Source organism: Dryobates pubescens, chromosome 24 (assembly GCF_014839835.1).
Source record: "Dryobates pubescens isolate bDryPub1 chromosome 24, bDryPub1.pri, whole genome shotgun sequence".
Taxonomy (NCBI): Eukaryota; Metazoa; Chordata; class Aves; order Piciformes; family Picidae; genus Dryobates; species Dryobates pubescens.
Window position 1 is genome coordinate 15,960,596 of NC_071635.1, and position 17,815 is coordinate 15,978,410.

The 17,815-nt window shown below is 57.0% G+C and overlaps 1 protein-coding gene across 1 annotated transcript in view; it reads left to right on the plus strand.

Annotated features, from left to right (window-relative positions):
• LOC104302068 (rho GTPase-activating protein 24-like) overlaps nucleotides 1–17,815 on the plus strand; it is an 81,600-nt gene that overhangs the window by 52,728 nt on the left and 11,057 nt on the right. The window contains exons 4-5 of the mRNA XM_054172519.1: nucleotides 2,219–2,306; nucleotides 16,830–16,848. Coding sequence (XP_054028494.1) covers nucleotides 2,219–2,306; nucleotides 16,830–16,848 — 107 coding nt within the window. The remainder of the gene's footprint in view (nucleotides 1–2,218; nucleotides 2,307–16,829; nucleotides 16,849–17,815) is intronic.

Genomic DNA, 17,815 nt, shown 5'->3' on the forward strand with positions numbered 1-17,815 from the left:
CACAGAATCAGAGAATCAAGAAGGTTGGAAGAGAGCTCAGAGCTCAGCAAGGCCAAGCTGGCACCCAGCACCTCCTGACAGCTAAACCATGGCTCCAAGTGCCACATCCAAGCCCCTCTTGAACACCTCCAGGCATGGGGACTCCACCACCTCCCTGGGCAGCTCATCCCAGTGGCCAATTCCTCTTGCTGGGAAGAACTTTCTCCTTACCTCCAGCCTGAACCTTCCCTGGCACAGCTTGAGACTGTGTCCTCTTGTTCTGGTGCTGGGGGCCTGGGAGAAGAGACCAACCCCCAGCTGGCTGCAACCTCCCTGCAGGGAGTTGGAGAGAGCAAGAAGGTCTCCCCTGAGCCTCTGAGTGCTTTATCATGTCTCTAAACCCTCCTCCTTCCTAGCTCACTGCTTCTTTCCTCAGTGGACACAACAAATGTGGCTTCTCCAGGCTAAGCAACCCCAGCTCCCCTCAGCCTCTCCTCACAGGGCTGTGCCCCAGACCCCTCCCCAGCCTTGTGCTCCCGACCCCTCCTCAGCCTCATTGCCTTTCTCTGGATACATTCAAGTGCCTCAACCCCCACCTCACGGCAGCCTCCTTTCAGGGAGCTGCAGAGAGCAAGGAGGTCTCCCTTCATGCTTCTCCTCTCCACACTAACCAACCCCAGCTCCCTCAGCCATTCCTCAGACAGTTTCATTCCTCCCCAGCTTTGTTGCCCTTCTCTGGACACCTTCCAGCATCTCAACATCTTTCCTAACCTGAGAAGCCCAGAACTGGACACAGGACTCAAGGTGTGGCCTAACCAATATCAACACAGAGATAATGTCAGGACCTCAAATTCTACCTATTTGCCAGGCAGGAAGGCTCCACAGAGGGATCTCAACAGGCTGCATCAATGGCCTGAGGCCAGTGGTGTGAGGGTTATAAGGGCCTAGTGCTGGGTCCTGTACTTGGGTCACAAGAACCCTCTCCAGTGCTCCAGGCTTGGGGCAGGGTGGGTGGAAACTGCCTGGCAGGAAAGGACCTGGGAGTGCTGGTTGGCAGCCAGCTGGACATGAGCCATGGTGTGCCCAGGTGGCCAAGAAGCCCTCATGGAAAGAACCTCCCCAGCTCTCCTGGGTGTCCCCTTCAGGCCATGGGCAGGGACACCTCCCACCAGCCCAGGCTGCTCAAGGACTCATCCAGCCTGGCTTTCAACATCTCCAGGCAGGAGGCAGCCACAGCCTCCCTGGGCAGCCTGTGCCAGAGTCTCCCCAGCCTCACTCTCCACAGTTTCTTTCTCATCTCCACTCTCAGTCTCTCCTCTCCCAGCTCAAAGCCATTGTTCCTCATCCTGGCACTCCCAGCCCTTGTCCAAAGTCCCTCCCCAGCTCTCCAGGAGCCTCTTCAGGTACTGGAAGGCTGCTCTGAGGTCTCCCTGCAGCCTTCTCTTCCCCAGGCTGCACAGCCCCAACTCTCCCAGCCTGGCCCCACAGGGGAGGTTCTGCAGCCTCTGGTCATCTTCATGGCCTCCTCTGGAGCCTCTCCAGCAGCTCCAGGTCCTTCCTGTGCTGGGTTGGGTTGGAAGAGGCCTTCAAGATCACCTAGTTCCAACCCACCCTAACAGGGACACCTTCCACTAGACCAGGCTGCTGAAGGTCTTGTCCAGCCTGGCCTGGAACATCTCCATGGAGGGGGCAGCCACAGCTTCCCTGGGCAGCCTGTGCCAGAGTCTCCCCAGCCTCACTCTCAAGGATCTCTTCCTCCTCTCCACTCTCAGTCTCTCCTCTCCCAGCTCCAAGCCATTGTTCCTCAGCCTGGCACTCCCAGCCCTTGTCCAGAGTCCCTCCCCAGCTCTCCTGGAGCCCCTTCAGGTACTGGAAGGCTGCTCTGAGGTCTGCCTGGAGCCTTCTCTTCCCCAGGCTGCACAGCCCCAGCTCTCCCAGCCTGGCCCCACAGGGGATGTTCTGCAGCCCTCTGCTCATCTTTGTTGCCTGCTGTGGTCTGTTTCCAGTAGGTCCTCCTTGTGCTGTGGGCCCCAGAGCTGGAGGCAGTGCTGCAGGTGGGGGCTGAGCAGAGCAGAGCAGAGGGGCAGAACCCTTTCCCTGTCCTGATGTAAAGAATTTCTTCCAAACCCCCCCCCCCCAACCCCCAAAAGCCCTGAAAGAAGCAGCATTGGTTGACCACTTTGACTGGCATGGTTTTACTGGGTTGTGTTTCAGTTCTGTCCTCTTCTTTTTTCCACAGGGTGCCATCTTCCTGCCTGGCAACAGAGTGCTTGAGCATCCCTGCAATGAGGAAAGCCCAGGGAAGTTCCTTTTTGAAGTTGTCCCAGGTAGGATTTTTAACCCCTTGGCATGTGAAAAGCCAAAAAGCCTTTGAAGGGTTTGTGCTGGGTGACCAAATTGGCCACATCTGTTTCTGCTGCAGCAGGAGCTGAAGGTGCTGAATGATTCCATTTCACGAGGGGGGCAAAAAAAAGGGAAGGGGAAAAAAAAAGCCAAAGGTTAATTTGTTCATTCCCTGTTCCCTCAGAATCTTTGCAGTCTCCTCCAGGCTGGGTAGGAAAACCTCTGGGAGTGTTTTGGGTGGCAGTGGGAAGCGGGGGGCTGCATGGGGACAGCACCAAGAGTGCTTGGGAGCCACTTCAGAGGGCATTGGAGGCCAGGAAGCAGTGGGTCCTTGTGGTAGAAATGGGATCACTTGGGCTTGGTGACATCAGTATCATCACTTAAAGAATGCTCCCTGGGTCTTCCCAGCAAGAGGAATTGGCCACTGGAATGTGCTCCATGGTGGTGGAGTCACCATCCCTGGAGGTGTCCAAAACAGGCTTGGCTGTGGCACTTGGAGCCAGGGTTTAGTTGCCAGGAGATCTTGGGTGACAGGTTGGACTGGATGAGCTCTGAGGTCTTTTCCAACCTGGTTGATTCTGTGATTGGCAGAGGCTGCCCAGGGAGGTGGTGGAGTCCCCAGCCCTGGAGGTGTCCAAAACAGGCTTGGCTGTGGCACTTGGAGCCATGCTTTACTGAGTCATGAGGTGTTGGGTGATAGGTTGCACTTGATGAGCTCTGAGGTCTTTTCCAACCTCATTGATTCTGTGACCCTGTCAGCTGAGTGCTGCTCCTGAGGGTGTCTGTTGCTAATGGGATTTACTGCCTTAGAGACTGTGGCCTGCTTCAGAGCCTGGTGGACAGAGCTCATAACAACAGCAAGCACTGCTGCCTTGAGAGCCTGGGCTGCTTTCTGGCTGTGCTTTTCAGGCTGGGGTTGCTTGGGCTTTGTTCCTGGCCTGCAGCAGGCAGAGTGTGGCCAGCAGGAGCAGGGAGGTCATTGTGCCCTGTGCTCAGCACTGCTGAGGCCACAGCTTGAGTCCTGTGTCCAGCTCTGGGCTCCTGAGGGTAGGAAAGAGGTTGAGCTGCTGGAAGGTGTCCAGAGAAGGGCAACAAAGCTGGGGAGGGGTCTGGGGCACAAGGCTGGGGAGGGGTCTGGGGCACAGCCCTGTGAGGAGAGGCTGAGGGAGCTGGGGTTGCTTAGCCTGCAGAAGAGGAGGCTCAGGGGAGACCTTCTTGCTCTCTCCAACTCCCTGCAGGGAGGCTGTAGCCAGCTGGGGGTTGGTCTCTTCTCCCAGGCCCCCAGCACCAGAACAAGAGGACACAGTCTCAAGCTGTGCCAGGGGAGGTTTGTGCCAGAGTGGTCAGGGACTGGCAGAGGCTGCCAGGGAGGTGGTGCAGTCCCCATCCCTGGAGGTGTTCACACAAGCCGTGGCCATGGCACTTGGGGCCGTGGCTTGTGGCCATGGTGGGGGTGGGTTCCTGGTTGGACTGAGGGCTTTTCCAACTGCAACAATTCCATGAAATAAGCAGTTCTAATGGCAGGGGCAGCAGGGACAAGTCCTCTTTCTGTCAGTGAGCCTGTGGGCAGGCTGAGAACTCGTGTGTGTGTGTGTTTGTTGGTTGGTAATACATGCAGATCATCTGGGGAATGTCTGTGGGAGGAGGGTTGCACTGTGGCACTGATTGCCTGTGCACAGCCAGGCTCTGGGGATGAGTGAAAGAAATGTGTGTGTGTGTGTGTGGAGGCCAGCATCTTGCAGTTGTGATGCTGCAATTAAAAGCAAGATGCCTTTGATTTGCATTTTGAACACATTCTGTTCATTCCTTCAGTCAGGACACGGTTTAATGCTTTACATTGTTCATTTCTCCCCTCCCTCTTTTTGCTGTGCTGATGAAGTTAATTTCCAGGAGCTAAGCCCTTCTCCTGCACAGCATGGGGCCCCTGCTATGCTTCTGTGGAGGAGTTTGCCGTGCTGGAGTTGGTGTGACCAGGAGCTGCTGTGGTCATTGGCAGCTTCTCCTGCACTCAGAGTGTTTCATACTCACAGAGTCACTCAGTTGTCAGGGTTGGAAGGGAGCTCAAGGCTCAGCCAGCCCCAGCCCCCTGCCATGGGCAGGGACACCTCACACCACAGCAGGTTGCTCACAGCCACCTCCAGCCTGGCTGCAAACACCTCCAGCCAGGAGGTTTCCACCACCTCCCTGGGCAGCCTGGGCCAGGCTCTCACCACCCTCCTGGCCAACAACTTCTTCCTCACAGCCAATCTCCAGCTCCCCACTTCTAGCTCTGCTCCATCCCCCTTAGTCTATCCCTCCCTCACCCCCTCCAAAGTCCCTCCCCAGCTTGCTTGCAGCCCCCTGCAGCTCCTGCAAGGCCACCAGAAGGTCTCCTGGGAGCCTTCTCTTCTCCAGCCTGAGCAACCCCAACTCTCTCAGGCTGTCTCCACAGGAGAGGAGCTCAACAGAAACCAGCAGGTGGTTAGAATAAATACATTTGTAAGGGGGCAGTGTGCCCAGAGAGCAGAGTTGGATGATTAGGTTTGGCTGTGGGCTTTTTCCTCCTGATTTTTACTGGTATTATTTAGAATATGAAACCTCATTCTGAGTATTTGTTCCTTTCTAGAGGAGACCTAAGGGTTTGATCCTGGTATGCAGAACATAGAATCACAGAATGGTTTGGTTTGGGAGGGACCTTAAGCACCAGCTAGTTCCAACCCCTTGCCATGGGCCTGGACACCTCCCACTGGAGCAGCTTGCTCAAGGGCCCATCCAGCCTGGCTTTCAACACTTCCAGGCTTGGAGCCTCCACTGCTTCTCTGGGCAACCTCTTCCAGTGCATCACCACCCTCATGGGGGAAGAATGTTTTCCTAATGCCTAACTGGCCATTGGAATGAGCTGCCCAGGGAGGTGGTGGAGTCCCCATCCCTGGAGGTGTTTAGGAAGAGCCTGGCTGAGGCCCTTGGTGCCATGGTTGAGTTGATCAGATGGTGCTGGGGGAGAGGTTGGACTGGATGAGCTCAAAGGTCTTTTCCAACCTGGTCTGTTCCATTCCATTCCATTCCATTCCATTCCATTCCATTCCATTCCATTCCTCTCCTCTCCTCTCTGAACCTCTCCTCTCCTCTCCTCTCCTCTCCTCTCCTCTCCGAACCTCTCCGAACCTCTCCGAACCTCTCCTCTCCTCTCCGAACCTCTCCTCTCCGAACCTCTCCTCTCCGAACCTCTCCGAACCTCTCCGAACCTCTCCTCTCCGAACCTCTCCTCCCTATTCCATTCCAGTAGATGATCTCTGAGGTCCCTTCCAGCCTGAGCCATTCTCTGATTCCCACTCCTCCAGCTTGTCCCAAGCTCTAATCCTTGCCCTTGCTCTCCCCAAAGGGCAACCACCACAGCACTGCATGGAGATGACTTCTCCATGTCAGACACATTAACAGGTACCCAGTATAAGGCTGCCCTTTGGGAGCAGCAATTGACCAGGGGCTTGATGAACTGATGCCTAACTGACCACTGGGATGAGCTGCCCGGGGAGGTGGTGGAGTCCCCATCCCTGGAGGTGTTCAAGAGGGGATTGGAAGTGGCACTTGGAGCCATGGTTTAGTTGTCAGGAGGGGTTGGGTGACAGCTTGGACTTGATGATCTCTGAGGTCTTTCCCAACCTTATTCTTGATTCTGTGATTCAAACTGAGCTTCTTTTAGCTTGAAGCCATCCCTCCTCTTTCCATCACTGCATGCCTTAGTGGAAGCAGCACCAGCTCAAAATCACCTGGGGTTGATATGGATGATGTGTAATGGGCTGGAAGGGATGATGCTCATTGGGTGGGCAGAGGAGTGTGCTTCATCACTGACTGCACTTTGATCCTGGAAGCCAAACTGCTGCCTCCTCAGTTGCTGTTACTTGAGATCTTCCTGCAGTGGTTCATGTCCTGCTCTGTGGGAGTGATAAATCCTATTACAGCTTGACCTCGTGGGGAAGCCACCAGGTCAGCACCCCAGGGGTGTTTCACCAGGGGACTGTTACTGAACCATGGATTGCTCTGTCCCTGGCCTGTGTTAGAAGCAGATGTAGTGAGGAAGCAGCACTCAAGACAAGCTTGCTTTACAGGACCACATTTGCCAGGAGGTGATCTCTTTGTGCCCTCTTCTGAGGCATGAGCTCCCCCAGAGACACAAAAATCCCAAGGTCATTGAGTCCAATCATCAACCTAACACCACCATGGCCACTAAACCATGTCCCCAAGTGCCATGGCCACAGGGCTCTTGCACATCTCCAAGGGTGGGGACTCCACCACCCCCCTGGGCAGCCTCTGCCAATCCCTGACCACTCTGGCAGCAAGGAAACTGTTCCTCATCTCCAGCCTAACCCTCCCCTGGCACAGTGTGAGGCCATTTCCTCTCCTTCTGTCACTAGGGAGAAGAGCCCAACCCCCACCTCACTGCAGCCTCCTTTCAGGGAGCTGTAGAGAGCAAGGAGGTCTCCCTTCATCCTTCTCCTCTCCACACTAACCAACCCCAGCTCCCTCAGCCATTCCTCAGACAGTTTCATTCCTCCCCAGCTTTGTTGCCCTTCTCTGGACACCTTCCAGCAGTTCAACCTCTTTCCTAAACTGAGGGGCCCAGAACTGGACACAGGACTCAGGGTGAGGCCTAAGCAGTGCTGAGCACAGGGCACAAGGACTTCCCTGCTCCTGCTGGCCACACTCTTCCTGATGCAGGCCAGGCTGCCCTTGGCCTGCTTGGCCCCCTGGGCACACTGCTGGCTCATGTTCAGCTGCTGTCATCCACTACCCCCAGGTCCCTCTCTGCCTGGCTGCTCTCAGCCACTCTGTCCCCATCCTTTCCTCCACGATGTGACCTCCCAGCCCAAAGTGTTAAAGCAGGCAGCTGCTGTGCCTGCTTCCCTGCACTGAATTCCTGTCTCCTCCTGCTGTGACCTCAGTGGGTTTAATTGGTGCTGCCAGGAAGATGAATGCCTCCCCCTGCACACACTGACAGCCAGCAGTGCCTCTTCATTAGCCTGTCAGGAGCACAGGACCTCAAGGGCATTGCTGATACTGCTGGATGAACTAATTGTGCCTCTGATGTCTTCTGAGGGAGCAGGCAGGCTCTCGAATGGGGTGGGCCCCAGCCTTGCTGCACAGACAGACCTCCAGCTACTGCCCTATTGCATCAAAGCACTTCAGGTGCTGCTCATTCCCTGCTGAAGACCTCCTGGACACTTTGCATCCTGAGTAAGAGAGGGATTGCTGAGAAATGTGTTGGTAGGGAGCCACCTCTCTGTGTGTGGACCTGTTGGCTTGCTCTAGCTCTTTCTTGTCCTTCAAAGGCAGCTGTAACAACTTAGAATACAGAATTAACCAGGCTGGAAAGGACCTTTGAGATCATCAAGTCCAACCCTATCACTTCAAACTGCTTTCCCCCCCCCTACCCCTTTTCTAAGCAGCCCTGGGAGTCAGTGAGGCAGAGAAATGAAGCTGGCTGAGGTTTCACTGCTCGTTTCTCACAAGGTTAATGGTGAGGGCTCAGCTGGAAGGAGCTCTTCTGCCCCTCAAGCAGCAGCCCTCATGAAGTGCAGGTATTGGATGTGCACATAAAAGGTTTGCCCCCTCCCCAGGCTTGAGAAAAGCCAAACCCCAAACCATCCCCAGTCCTACATCCCTGTGAAGGGAGCTGGTGTGTGCTGGCACCACAAAAACCTGCTGATTCCCAGCTCAGCTCCCTACAGGTGAATGCATCTAAGGTACCCTTGACACACACCTTTTTCTCTGCCTTTGTTGTCATGGCTACTGCAAAACACCAAGGGAAGGCACCAAGGTCATTGCTGTCTACAGCTACCTGAAGGGACATTGTGGAGAGGCTGCTGCTGGTCTCTTCTCACAGGTATTTAGTGACAGAACAAGAGGGAATGGCCTCAAGCTGTACCAGGGGAGGTTTAGACTGGGCTGTGGGAAACTTTTCCCCAGCAAAAGTGGCCAGGCCTGGGAATGTGCTGCCCAGGAGGTGGTGGAGTCCCCAAGCCTGGATGGGGACAGGGTGGCTGAGAGCAGCCAGGCAGAGAGGGACCTGGGGGTACTGGTGGGGAGCAGCTGAACAGGAGCCTGCAGTGTGCCCAGGGGGCCAAGAAGGCCAAGGGCAGCCTGGCCTGGGTCAGGCAGAGTGTGGCCAGCAGGAGCAGGGAAGTCCTTGTGCCCTGTGCTCAGCACTGCTGAGGCCACAGCTTGAGTCCTGTGTCCAGCTCTGGGCTCCTGAGGGTAGGAAAGAGGTTGAGCTGCTGGAAGGTGTCCAGAGAAGGGCAACAAAGCTGGGGAGGGGGCTGGGGCACAAGGCTGGGGAGGGGGCTGGGGCACAGCCCTGTGAGGAGAGGCTGAGGGAGCTGGGGTTGCTCAGCCTGCAGAAGAGGAGGCTCAGGGGAGACCTTCTTGCTCTCTCCAACTCCCTGCAGGGAGGTTGGAGCCAGGAAGGGGTTGGTCTCTTCTGCCAGGCCAGCAGCACCAGAACAAGAGGACACAGTCTCAAGCTGTGCCAGGGGAGGTTTAGGCTGGATGATAGGAAGAAATTCTTCCCAACAAGAGAGATTGACCGTTGGGATGTGCTGCCCAGGGAGGTGGTGGAGTCTCTATCCCTGGAGGTGTTCAAGAGGGGATTGGCTGTGGCACTTGGTGCCATGGTTGAGTTGATCAGATGGTGCTGGGTGACAGCTTGGACTTGATGATCTCTGAGGTCTTTTCCAGCCTGGTTAATTCTATTCTGTTGTGCAAAACATGGTGCACAACAGTGTGGTCCAAGCCAGCTTACCCTGTGGCAGGAAAGGACACTGTGGGGTGTGCCTGTGCCCAGGTCAGCCTTGGCTCCCCTCTCCTCCGGCAGTCATCCCTCTGGAGGTGGCAACCTCTGCTCGTGCATTTGTAACTCTCTTCTGAAGCTAATAGGGCCTCACCGCTTGAGCCATCTTGATCTGCAGTGCTGCACTGCAGCCCCCTGCTGTGCTCCTCGTTTCAGCCTGTGCTTGGCTTCGGTCTTCTGGCAGGAGCAGCAAGGAGCAGCCTGGGGCTGAGGTGTGCCTGCGCAGAGCGAGCTGCCCACTGCCGGCACCGGGCTGGCTGCTGCTGGGCTTAACGAAGCTGCCCTGCTATGTAGGTGACGATCCAGGGAGGAGCAGTGTGAGGGAGCAGGGCTTGCTGGCCTTGTGCTGGCTGTGCTGCAGGCCAGGCAGGCTTGTCCCTGCGGGGAGAAGGTCTCTGGGCTGGAAGGAGCTGGCCCCAGCGGTGCCGCTCCGCCTGGCCGCTGGCGCACGCCCTGGGGGCAGCCTGCCCTCTTGGCCCCGCACCGGCTGCCTGCAGCCAAGGCTGGCAGGAGGATCTGCCCTGCAAAGGACTCCTCTCAGGGTGGCCATGGAAAACGTGAGAGCCTCCCCAGCCTGCCTGCCGTCTTTGCCAAGGTGGAGGAGGGAGCAGGGGAAGACCCAAAGCAGGGAGAGCTTCGCGGCTTGCCGAGCGCGGCGCTGGCCTCGGGCAGGGGGATGCCATCTGCTACCAGCTGGCAGGGCTGGGACATCAGAGCACAGAGCACACCATTGTCCTCGACCTTGCTGCAAGGAGCTGGCAGTGTGCCTGCTGGGCTGCTGTCTCTGGCAAGCCATAGGAGAGGGAGGGGAAGCAGCAACTGTGTCTGCGCCTGGCACTGCGCTGCCGTGGTGCCAGGGCCGGGGGAGAGGGACAGGGCTGCCTCGAACACCACAGCCCTCACTGCTAAAGGATGTGCTCCAGCAGGGGCAAGAGGCTCCTGCTCACCCAGGAGGACAGCAAGGGGCTCCCAGGCTGTGGTGGAAGAATGGAATGGAATGGAATGGAATGGAATGGAATGGAATGGAATAGAGCAGGTTGGAAAAGACCTTTGAGATCATCCAGTCCAACCTCTCCCCCAGCACCATCTGATCAACTCAGCCATGGCACCAAGGGCCTCAGCCAGGCTCTTCCTAAACACCTCCAGGGATGGGGACTCCATCACCTCCCTGGGCAGCTCATTCCAATGGCCAATCTCTCTTCCTGGGAAGAACTTCTTCCTCACCTCCAGCCTCAACCTCCCCTGGCACTGCTTGAGACTGTGTGCTCTTGTTCTGGTGCTGCTGGCCTGGGAGAAGAGACCAACCCCCAGCTGGCTCCAACCTCCCTGCAGGGAGTTGGAGAGAGCAAGAAGGTCTCCCCTGAGCCTCCTCTTCTGCAGGCTAAGCAACCCCAGCTCCCTCAGCCTCTCCTCACAGGGCTGTGCCCCAGACCCCTCCCCAGCCTTGTGCCCCAGACCCCTCCCCAGCTTTGTTGCCCTTCTCTGGACACCTTCCAGCAGCTCAACCTCTTTCCTCAACTGAGTGGCCCAGAACTGGACACAGGACTCAAGCTGTGGCCTCAGCAGTGCTGAGCACAGGGCACAAGGACTTCCCTGCTCCTGCTGGCCACACTCTTCCTGGTGCAGGCCAGGATAATGTGCCTGTCAAGGACAGTAACAGCATTAAAGCTCTTAGTAATGTTAGAGGGGTAATAACAGGAGGTTTACACAGGCTGAGGAGAGCAGGAGCTGGCTCAGTGGAGACCTTGCTGAGCCTGGAGAAACATCCCCCCAAACAAGATTAGCTCCAGCAGGGGCTGGGTTCCTTCAGAAGGAAGGAAGGAAGCTTCATCCCTTTCAGTTTGTGTTCTGGCTGTCACTCCTCTGTGGGCCTCATTTCCTAGGGGCAGAGCAGGGGCTTAAGGAAGCACTTCAGAGAAGCTGCCTAAACCATCAGGTAGATCTTTCTGGCACTGACATCTCAGCCAAGGGAATGGTTTGGTGCTGAGGTGGGAGAGTGCACTCCTAGCAGCAGGCAAGCCAAGGAGAGAGGTCCAAGTGTGAGACACACTCATGGCTGGGGCTGAGGAGAATGGTGATGGAATTAAGCAGTGGGGGACCAAAAAGGTGTGCAAAGGGCAGTGCTTGTGGCAGGGCAGCATGAAATCTAAGAGGTGGGTGTCAGGAGGATGGGGCCAGACTCTTCTGAGTGGTCCCCAGTGACAGGGCAGGAGGTAATGGCACAGACTTGACCACAGGAAGTTCCATCTAAACATGAGGAGAAACTTCTTTGCTTGGAGGGTGGAAGAGCCCTGGGGCAGGCTGGCCAGAGGGGTGGTGGAGTCTCCATCCCTGGAGACTGTCAAGGCCCTCCTGGACGTGTTCCTGTGTGATGTGCTTTAAGGGATCCTGCTCTGGCAGAGGGGTTGGACTTTGTGAGCTCTGGAGGTCCCTTCCAAGCCCTGCCCTTCTGTGGCTGTGTAGTAATTTGGGCCATGCTCTTGCTGCTTCCTGAGCACTGGCAGGCAAGTTAAGCTGGGGCAAAAGCAAAGGCATAGTCACAGCATTGAGCTTGTGGTAGGTTGCACAAGAAGAAGTTGTGCATCCCCAGGAGGGTGGTGAGAGCCTGGCCCAGGCTGCCCAGGGAGGTGGTGGAAGCCTCCTGGCTGGAGGTGTTTGCAGCCAGGCTGGAGGTGGCTGTGAGCAACCTGCTGTGGTGTGAGGTGTCCCTGCCCATGGCAGGGGGGTTGGGGCTGGCTGAGCCTTGAGCTCCCTTCCAACCCTGACCATTCTCCATCTGCAGGACTGCAGGGGAGCACAACCACAGTGCTGGAGGAGAATCCAGGCAGGAGGAGCAGCCTGCATTTTGTTAGGGGCCTGTGATGGATAAAAGTGCATTTAACTTCCATCTGGTCCATGCTGGCTGGTGCTGATGGCAGGGTCAGAGCTTTGGCAGAGATGGGGATGTGAAACCAGTGCCATTTGTAGCTGTCCTCAAAATGTTTCCCACCCTGTTCATTTGATGCAGCAGTAGTAGGGAAAGGGTTGTGCCCCTGTACTGCTGAGGCTGCACCTCAATACTGGGTTCAGTTTTGGGCCCCTCACTCCAAGAAGGACATTGAGGGGCTGGAGCATGTCCAGGGAAGGTTAACAGAGCTGGGGAAGGGGCTGGAGAAGAGGGCTGGGGAGGAGCAGCTGAGGGAGCTGGGGGTGGGGAGTGTGGAGCAGAGGAGGCTGAGGGAGACCTCCTTGCTCTCTGCAGCTCCCTGAGAGGAGGCTGCAGTGAGGTAGGGGTTGGTCTCTTCTTAGTCTCAGGTGATAGAAGGAGATTAAATGGCCTCAAACTGTGCCAGGGGAGGGTTAGCTTGGAGCTGAGGAACAATTTCTTTGCTGCCAGAGTGGTCAGGGACTGGCAGAGGCTGCCCAGGGAGGTGGTGGAGTCCCCATGGCTGAAGCGGTTGCAGCAAGCTGTGGCCATGGCACCTTGGGGCCAGGCTTTGGTGGCCATGGTGGGGTTGGGTTGCTGGCAGGACTGGGTGATTTTAGAGGTCTTCTCCAACCCAACCCATTCTTAGGTTAATGGTTGGATCCCCTGATCTGCAACAGCAGTGTGAGCATTGCTTCTAGCAGGGGGCTGAGGTCAGTGCCCCCTGGAGCCCGTGGCACCTCTTCTGGTGCCTGCCTTGCTAATTTATGTGCTGAAGTGATTCATCCTGGCCAGCTCTTCACCAAAATGAGCTCTAAATCTAAGCTGGCCTTGTGTGTGTCTGAGGCAGTGGTGCCCTGAGCTCTTCCTCTGCTCCACAGCACTCTGCTGCTGTGCAGTGTCACGGGGGGCAGGGCTGCCTTGCTTCCTCCTCAAGAGTTTGTGCTTCACATTAGCTTCTCCAGATCCATTTCTCCTTTCTGCTGAGGTGGTTGATGAAGTAGTTTCTAAAGGCCTCTCAGCTGTAAAGACCTTGTAAACAGGCTGAACTCTGCCCTGACAGGCTGCCAGGCAATTAGCTGAGAGCATCACTTGTTTGCTGCTGCTTCTCTTCCCTCCAGACTGTGTGCCCTGGGGCAGCAAGCAGTGGCATTGTTGCCAGGCCCTTGGCTGTTCCTGTTCCTGGTGGCTTTTTCCATCTCTCTCTTTGTCCTCCTAAGGGAAAGAATTGCAACCCCCTTTACATCCCAGATGAGGCCTTTCCTTCCTCTCTCCTACATCTTCCTGCCTCAGAGCTAGCTGTGTTTCTGCCAGGCACCAGTGGTGTCCCCCAGGGATCAGTGCTGGGCCCCAGCCTGTCTCATATCTTCATTGATGGTCTGGATGAAGGGGTTGAGTCATCAGTAAATGTGCAGCTGACAGCAAGCTGGGGGGCAGGAGTTGAGCTGTTAGAGGGCAGCAAGGCTCTGCAGAGGGATCTTGCCAGGCTGGAGAGATGGGCAGAGGCCAACAGGATGGCACTGAACAAGTCCAAGTGCCAGGGGCTGCACTTTGGCCACAGCAACCCCAGGCAGTGCCACAGGCTGGGGGCAGAGGGGCTGAGAGCAGCCAGGCAGAGAGGGACCTGGGGGTGCTGGTGGGAGAGCAGCTGAAGAGGAGGCAGCAGTGTGCCCAGGAGGCCAAGAAGGCCAAGGGCAGCCTGGCCTGGGTCAGGCAGAGTGTGGCCAGCAGGAGCAGGGAAGTCCTTGTGCCCTGTGCTCAGCACTGCTGAGGCCACAGCTTGAGTCCTGTGTCCAGCTCTGGGCTCCTGAGGGTAGGAAAGAGGTTGAGCTGCTGGAAGGTGTCCAGAGAAGGGCAACAAAGCTGGGGAGGGGTCTGGGGCACAAGGCTGGGGAGGGGTCTGGGGCACAGCCCTGTGAGGAGAGGCTGAGGGAGCTGGGGTTGCTTAGCCTGCAGAAGAGGAGGCTCAGGGGAGACCTTCTTGCTCTCTGCAACTCCCTGCAGGGAGGTTGTAGCCAGCTGGGGATTGGTCTCTTCTCCCAGGCCCCCAGCAGCAGAACAAGAGGACACAGTCTCAAGCTGTGCCAGGGGAGGTTTAGGCTGAAGGTGAGGAGAGAGTTCTTCCTGGAGAGTGTTGCTAGCCATTGGGATGTGCTGCCCAGGGAGGTGGTGGAGTCCCCATCCCTGGAGGTGTTCAAGAGGGGCTTGGATGTGGCACTTGGAGCCATGGTTCAGTTGTTAGGAGGGGTTGGGTGACAGCTTGGACTTGATGAGCTCTGAGGTCTGTTCCAACCTTATGGATTCTGCAATTCTACCTTCACTGTGGTCTCTGGAAGCTGGTGAGGACAGGGGTGGCACTGCCACTCCACATTCCAGTCCCCCTTTGCAGAGCACCCTGCTGTTACTGCCCAGAGCCTTCATGCAGCCTCCCAGGGGATTCTTGCTCCTGAAAGCCTCAGGATGGGGGCACAGGGGCAGGACTGAGAAGGGTTTTGTCTCAGCTTCCCTTGCCAGGGGCCAGTCACCTGTGTGCAAAGCCTGGCAGCATTAAGAGTGCACTGATTGCCAGGGAGCCCTGAGAAGCATGGAAAGCTCATGAGCCATGCAACCAGGAGGTTAATGAAGTTAATGTTTCCTTGTGGCTGCCTGGGATGCATTGCCCTGGGTACCAGAGGCCAAGTGCATGGCAGTGCTGCCCTCTGCAGCCTCCCCTGCTCGTGGCCTGCACCCTCCTGGGGCAGGCCTAAGGCAGGTAGTGCTGGAAAGCCACCAGCCCTCAGTGAGGGCATCTTAAACCTCACTCCTCCTCTCACCCCAGCAGTGTGCACTGGGCTCCTGAGGGTAGGAAAGAGGTTGAGCTGCTGGAAGGTGTCCAGAGAAGGGCAACAAAGCTGGGGAGGGGTCTGGGGCACAGGGCTGGGGAGGGGTCTGGGGCACAGCCCTGTGAGGAGAGGCTGAGGGAGATGGGGTTGCTTAGCCTGGAGGAGAGCAAGCTAAGGGGAGACCTCCTCCCCATGGAGCAGCACATCCAGGGAGGCTGCCAGCAGGATGGAGACTGCCTTTGGACAAGGAGCCTCCTGGCAAAGCCAAGGGGGGCTGGGGACAAGGCACTGCTGGGGACATTCCCAGGGGGCTCCAGAGGAAAAGGTTTCCCCCTGAGCACAGCCAGAGGCTGGAATCATCTCCCAAGGGCAGCAGTGGAGTCCCCTGCAGGGGACAGCTTGAGCCTCATCCTGCCAGGGTGCTGAGCCAGCTCAGTGCAGCTGAGAGGCTGGAGCAGAGGGGCCTTGGGGTCCCTTGCAGCCGGGCAGGCTGGGACTCTGTGAGTGGTGTGGACACCTTCTCGTTCTTTCTGTGGGTTACACACAGGGTCATGAGAATTGACAGGCCTGGCAGCCCTGCCCTGTGAGGAGAGCCTGAGAGGGAGCAGGGCTTGGGCAGCCTGGAGGAGAGAAGGCTCAGGGACCTGGAGAGGCTGGAGCAGAGGCTCCTTGGGGCTCCTTGCAGCCTGGGGCTGTGTGGCAGTGCTCTGCATGAGCATCCTGCAGCCCTGTCAGTGTGTCCCAGGAGGCTCAGCCCAGGATGAACTTTCTCTGCCTTTAATGCCAGGAAGCAGAAGAAGGAGGAAGAGGCCATCTGTGTACAAACACCTCCCACTCTCTGCTGGCTCTCTTGCCTTGTCTGTCTTTTTTCCCCAGCTGGTTTAGTGCTGTAGCTGTTTAATGCCTTCAACCAAACAGCTGCTCCCAGCACTGCCTAGCTGGGCCAGCCCTATGGCTCAGGGCACAGGGATGAGATTCACTTCATACTGTGGGGCTGGGGGGCAAAAGATGTCTCAGGAGTCATAGAATGGGCTGGGCTGGGCTGGCAGGGGAGAAAAACTGTGGTTTGTTTCTGGGAGGAGGACTGTAGCCAAAAGATGCAGCATGGGAAGGAGGATTTGCCTGCAGTGATCCCACCCCTAAGAGATGCTTCTTGAGGAGTGAGCATAGGAATGGTTCAGGGACAGGAGGTTACCCTAAGGACAGACAGAGAGTTGGGGTTGTGCAGGCTGCAGAGGAGAAGGCTCCCAGGAGACCTTCTGGTGGCCTCCCAGGAGCTGCAGGGGGCTGCAAGAGAGCTGGGGAGGGACTTTGGAGGGGGTGAGGGAGGGATAGGAGTGGGGGGGCTGGAGCAGAAGTAGAAGTGGGGAGATGGAGATTGGCTGTGAGGAAGAAGTTGTTGGCCAGGAGGGTGGTGAGAGCCTGGCCCAGGCTGCCCAGGGAGGTGGTGGAAGCCTCCTGGCTGGAGGTGTTTGCAGCCAGGCTGGAGGTGGCTGTGAGCAACCTGCTGTGGTGTGAGGTGTCCCTGCCCAGGGCAGGGGGCTGGAGCTGGCTGAGCCTGGAGCTCCCTTCCAACCCATTCTATGACTCTATGTGTTTGAAGTGTGTGTGCTCATAGACCATGGTGGGAGCTGGTTTCTCCTCCCATGTGCCTGAGCAGACAGAAGCTCCAGGCAGCAGACGAAGACTGAAAGACAGCTGTGAGAGTTAATAACTCTGGTGGCAGAAATCTGTTTGATGAGGAGCAGTGTGGAAAGGACACTTCTTCCCAGGAGAAGCTGGGAGGTTCTGAAAGCCAGGAGCAGCTTGCTCCTCTGCTTGGAGCTCTGGGACCCCCAGCCTGGGAGGTAATGCAGTTTGCTGGAGAGCTCAGAGTCAACCCAGAGAGCAAGCCAGGGGGAGAGATTGAGTGAGCTATAAAAGTGCCTGTGCTAAATGATTGTCTTTCTCCTTCCAGAAGATGGAATAAACAGATGGTAAATACCCAGGGTGGGTTCCCCCCTCTCTCCCCTTTTATTCTTCACATCAGTGGCTGAAACAAATGGCTTAAAACTTCCCAGTGATGGGCAGGCAGCATTGTGGTGGTTCTGCTCTTGCAATTAGCTGATCCTGTTCTGTTCAAGCAAGCACTGGCAGCCAGGAAGCCTGGGAAACAGAAGTTAAGGCAGAATCCTTTTGGCTCCTGTGGAAAGGAATGGTTGCTCTGGGAGGCTGCTTGAAGAGTGCCCAGGGCATCACCTCTGCTTTGCCCAGCTGAGGAGGCTGCCACTGAGCAACTGGGGAGCTTGAACTGAGAGGAGGTGGGGAGGAAAGCCAAACTGATTATCCATTTCTGACTTGGGCTTCACAGTTCATGGTCCATAGAAGCACTGACTTGTTTGGGTTGGAAGAAACCCTTTAAGGTCATCCAGTCCAATTGGCTGGAGGGCTGAGCCCAGAGAGTGGTGGGGAATGGTGCCACAGCCAGCTGGCAGCCAGGCACCAGTGCTGTGCCCCAGGGAGCAGGGCTGGGCCCCAGCCTGATCAATATCTTCATTGATGATCTGGAGGAGGGGAGGGAGTCAGGCATCAGCAAATTTGCAGCTGACAGCAAGCTGGGGGCAGATGTTGGTCAGGTAGAGGGCAGAAGGGCTCTGCAGAGGGACCTTGCCAGGCTGGGCAGATGGGCAGAGGCCAACAGGATGGCATTCAACAAGTCCCAGTGCCAGGGGCTGCACTTTGGCCACAGCAACCCCAGGCAGAGCTACAGGCTGGGGGCAGAGTGGCTGAGAGCAGCCAGGCAGAGAGGGACCTGGGGGTGCTGATTGACAGCTGGCTGAACATGAGCCAGCAGTGTGCCCAGGTGGCCAAGAAGGCCAAGGGCAGCCTGGCCTGCATTAGGAATGGTGTGGCCAGCAGGAGCAGGGAGGTCATTGTGCCCCTGCACGCTGTATTGGTTAGGCC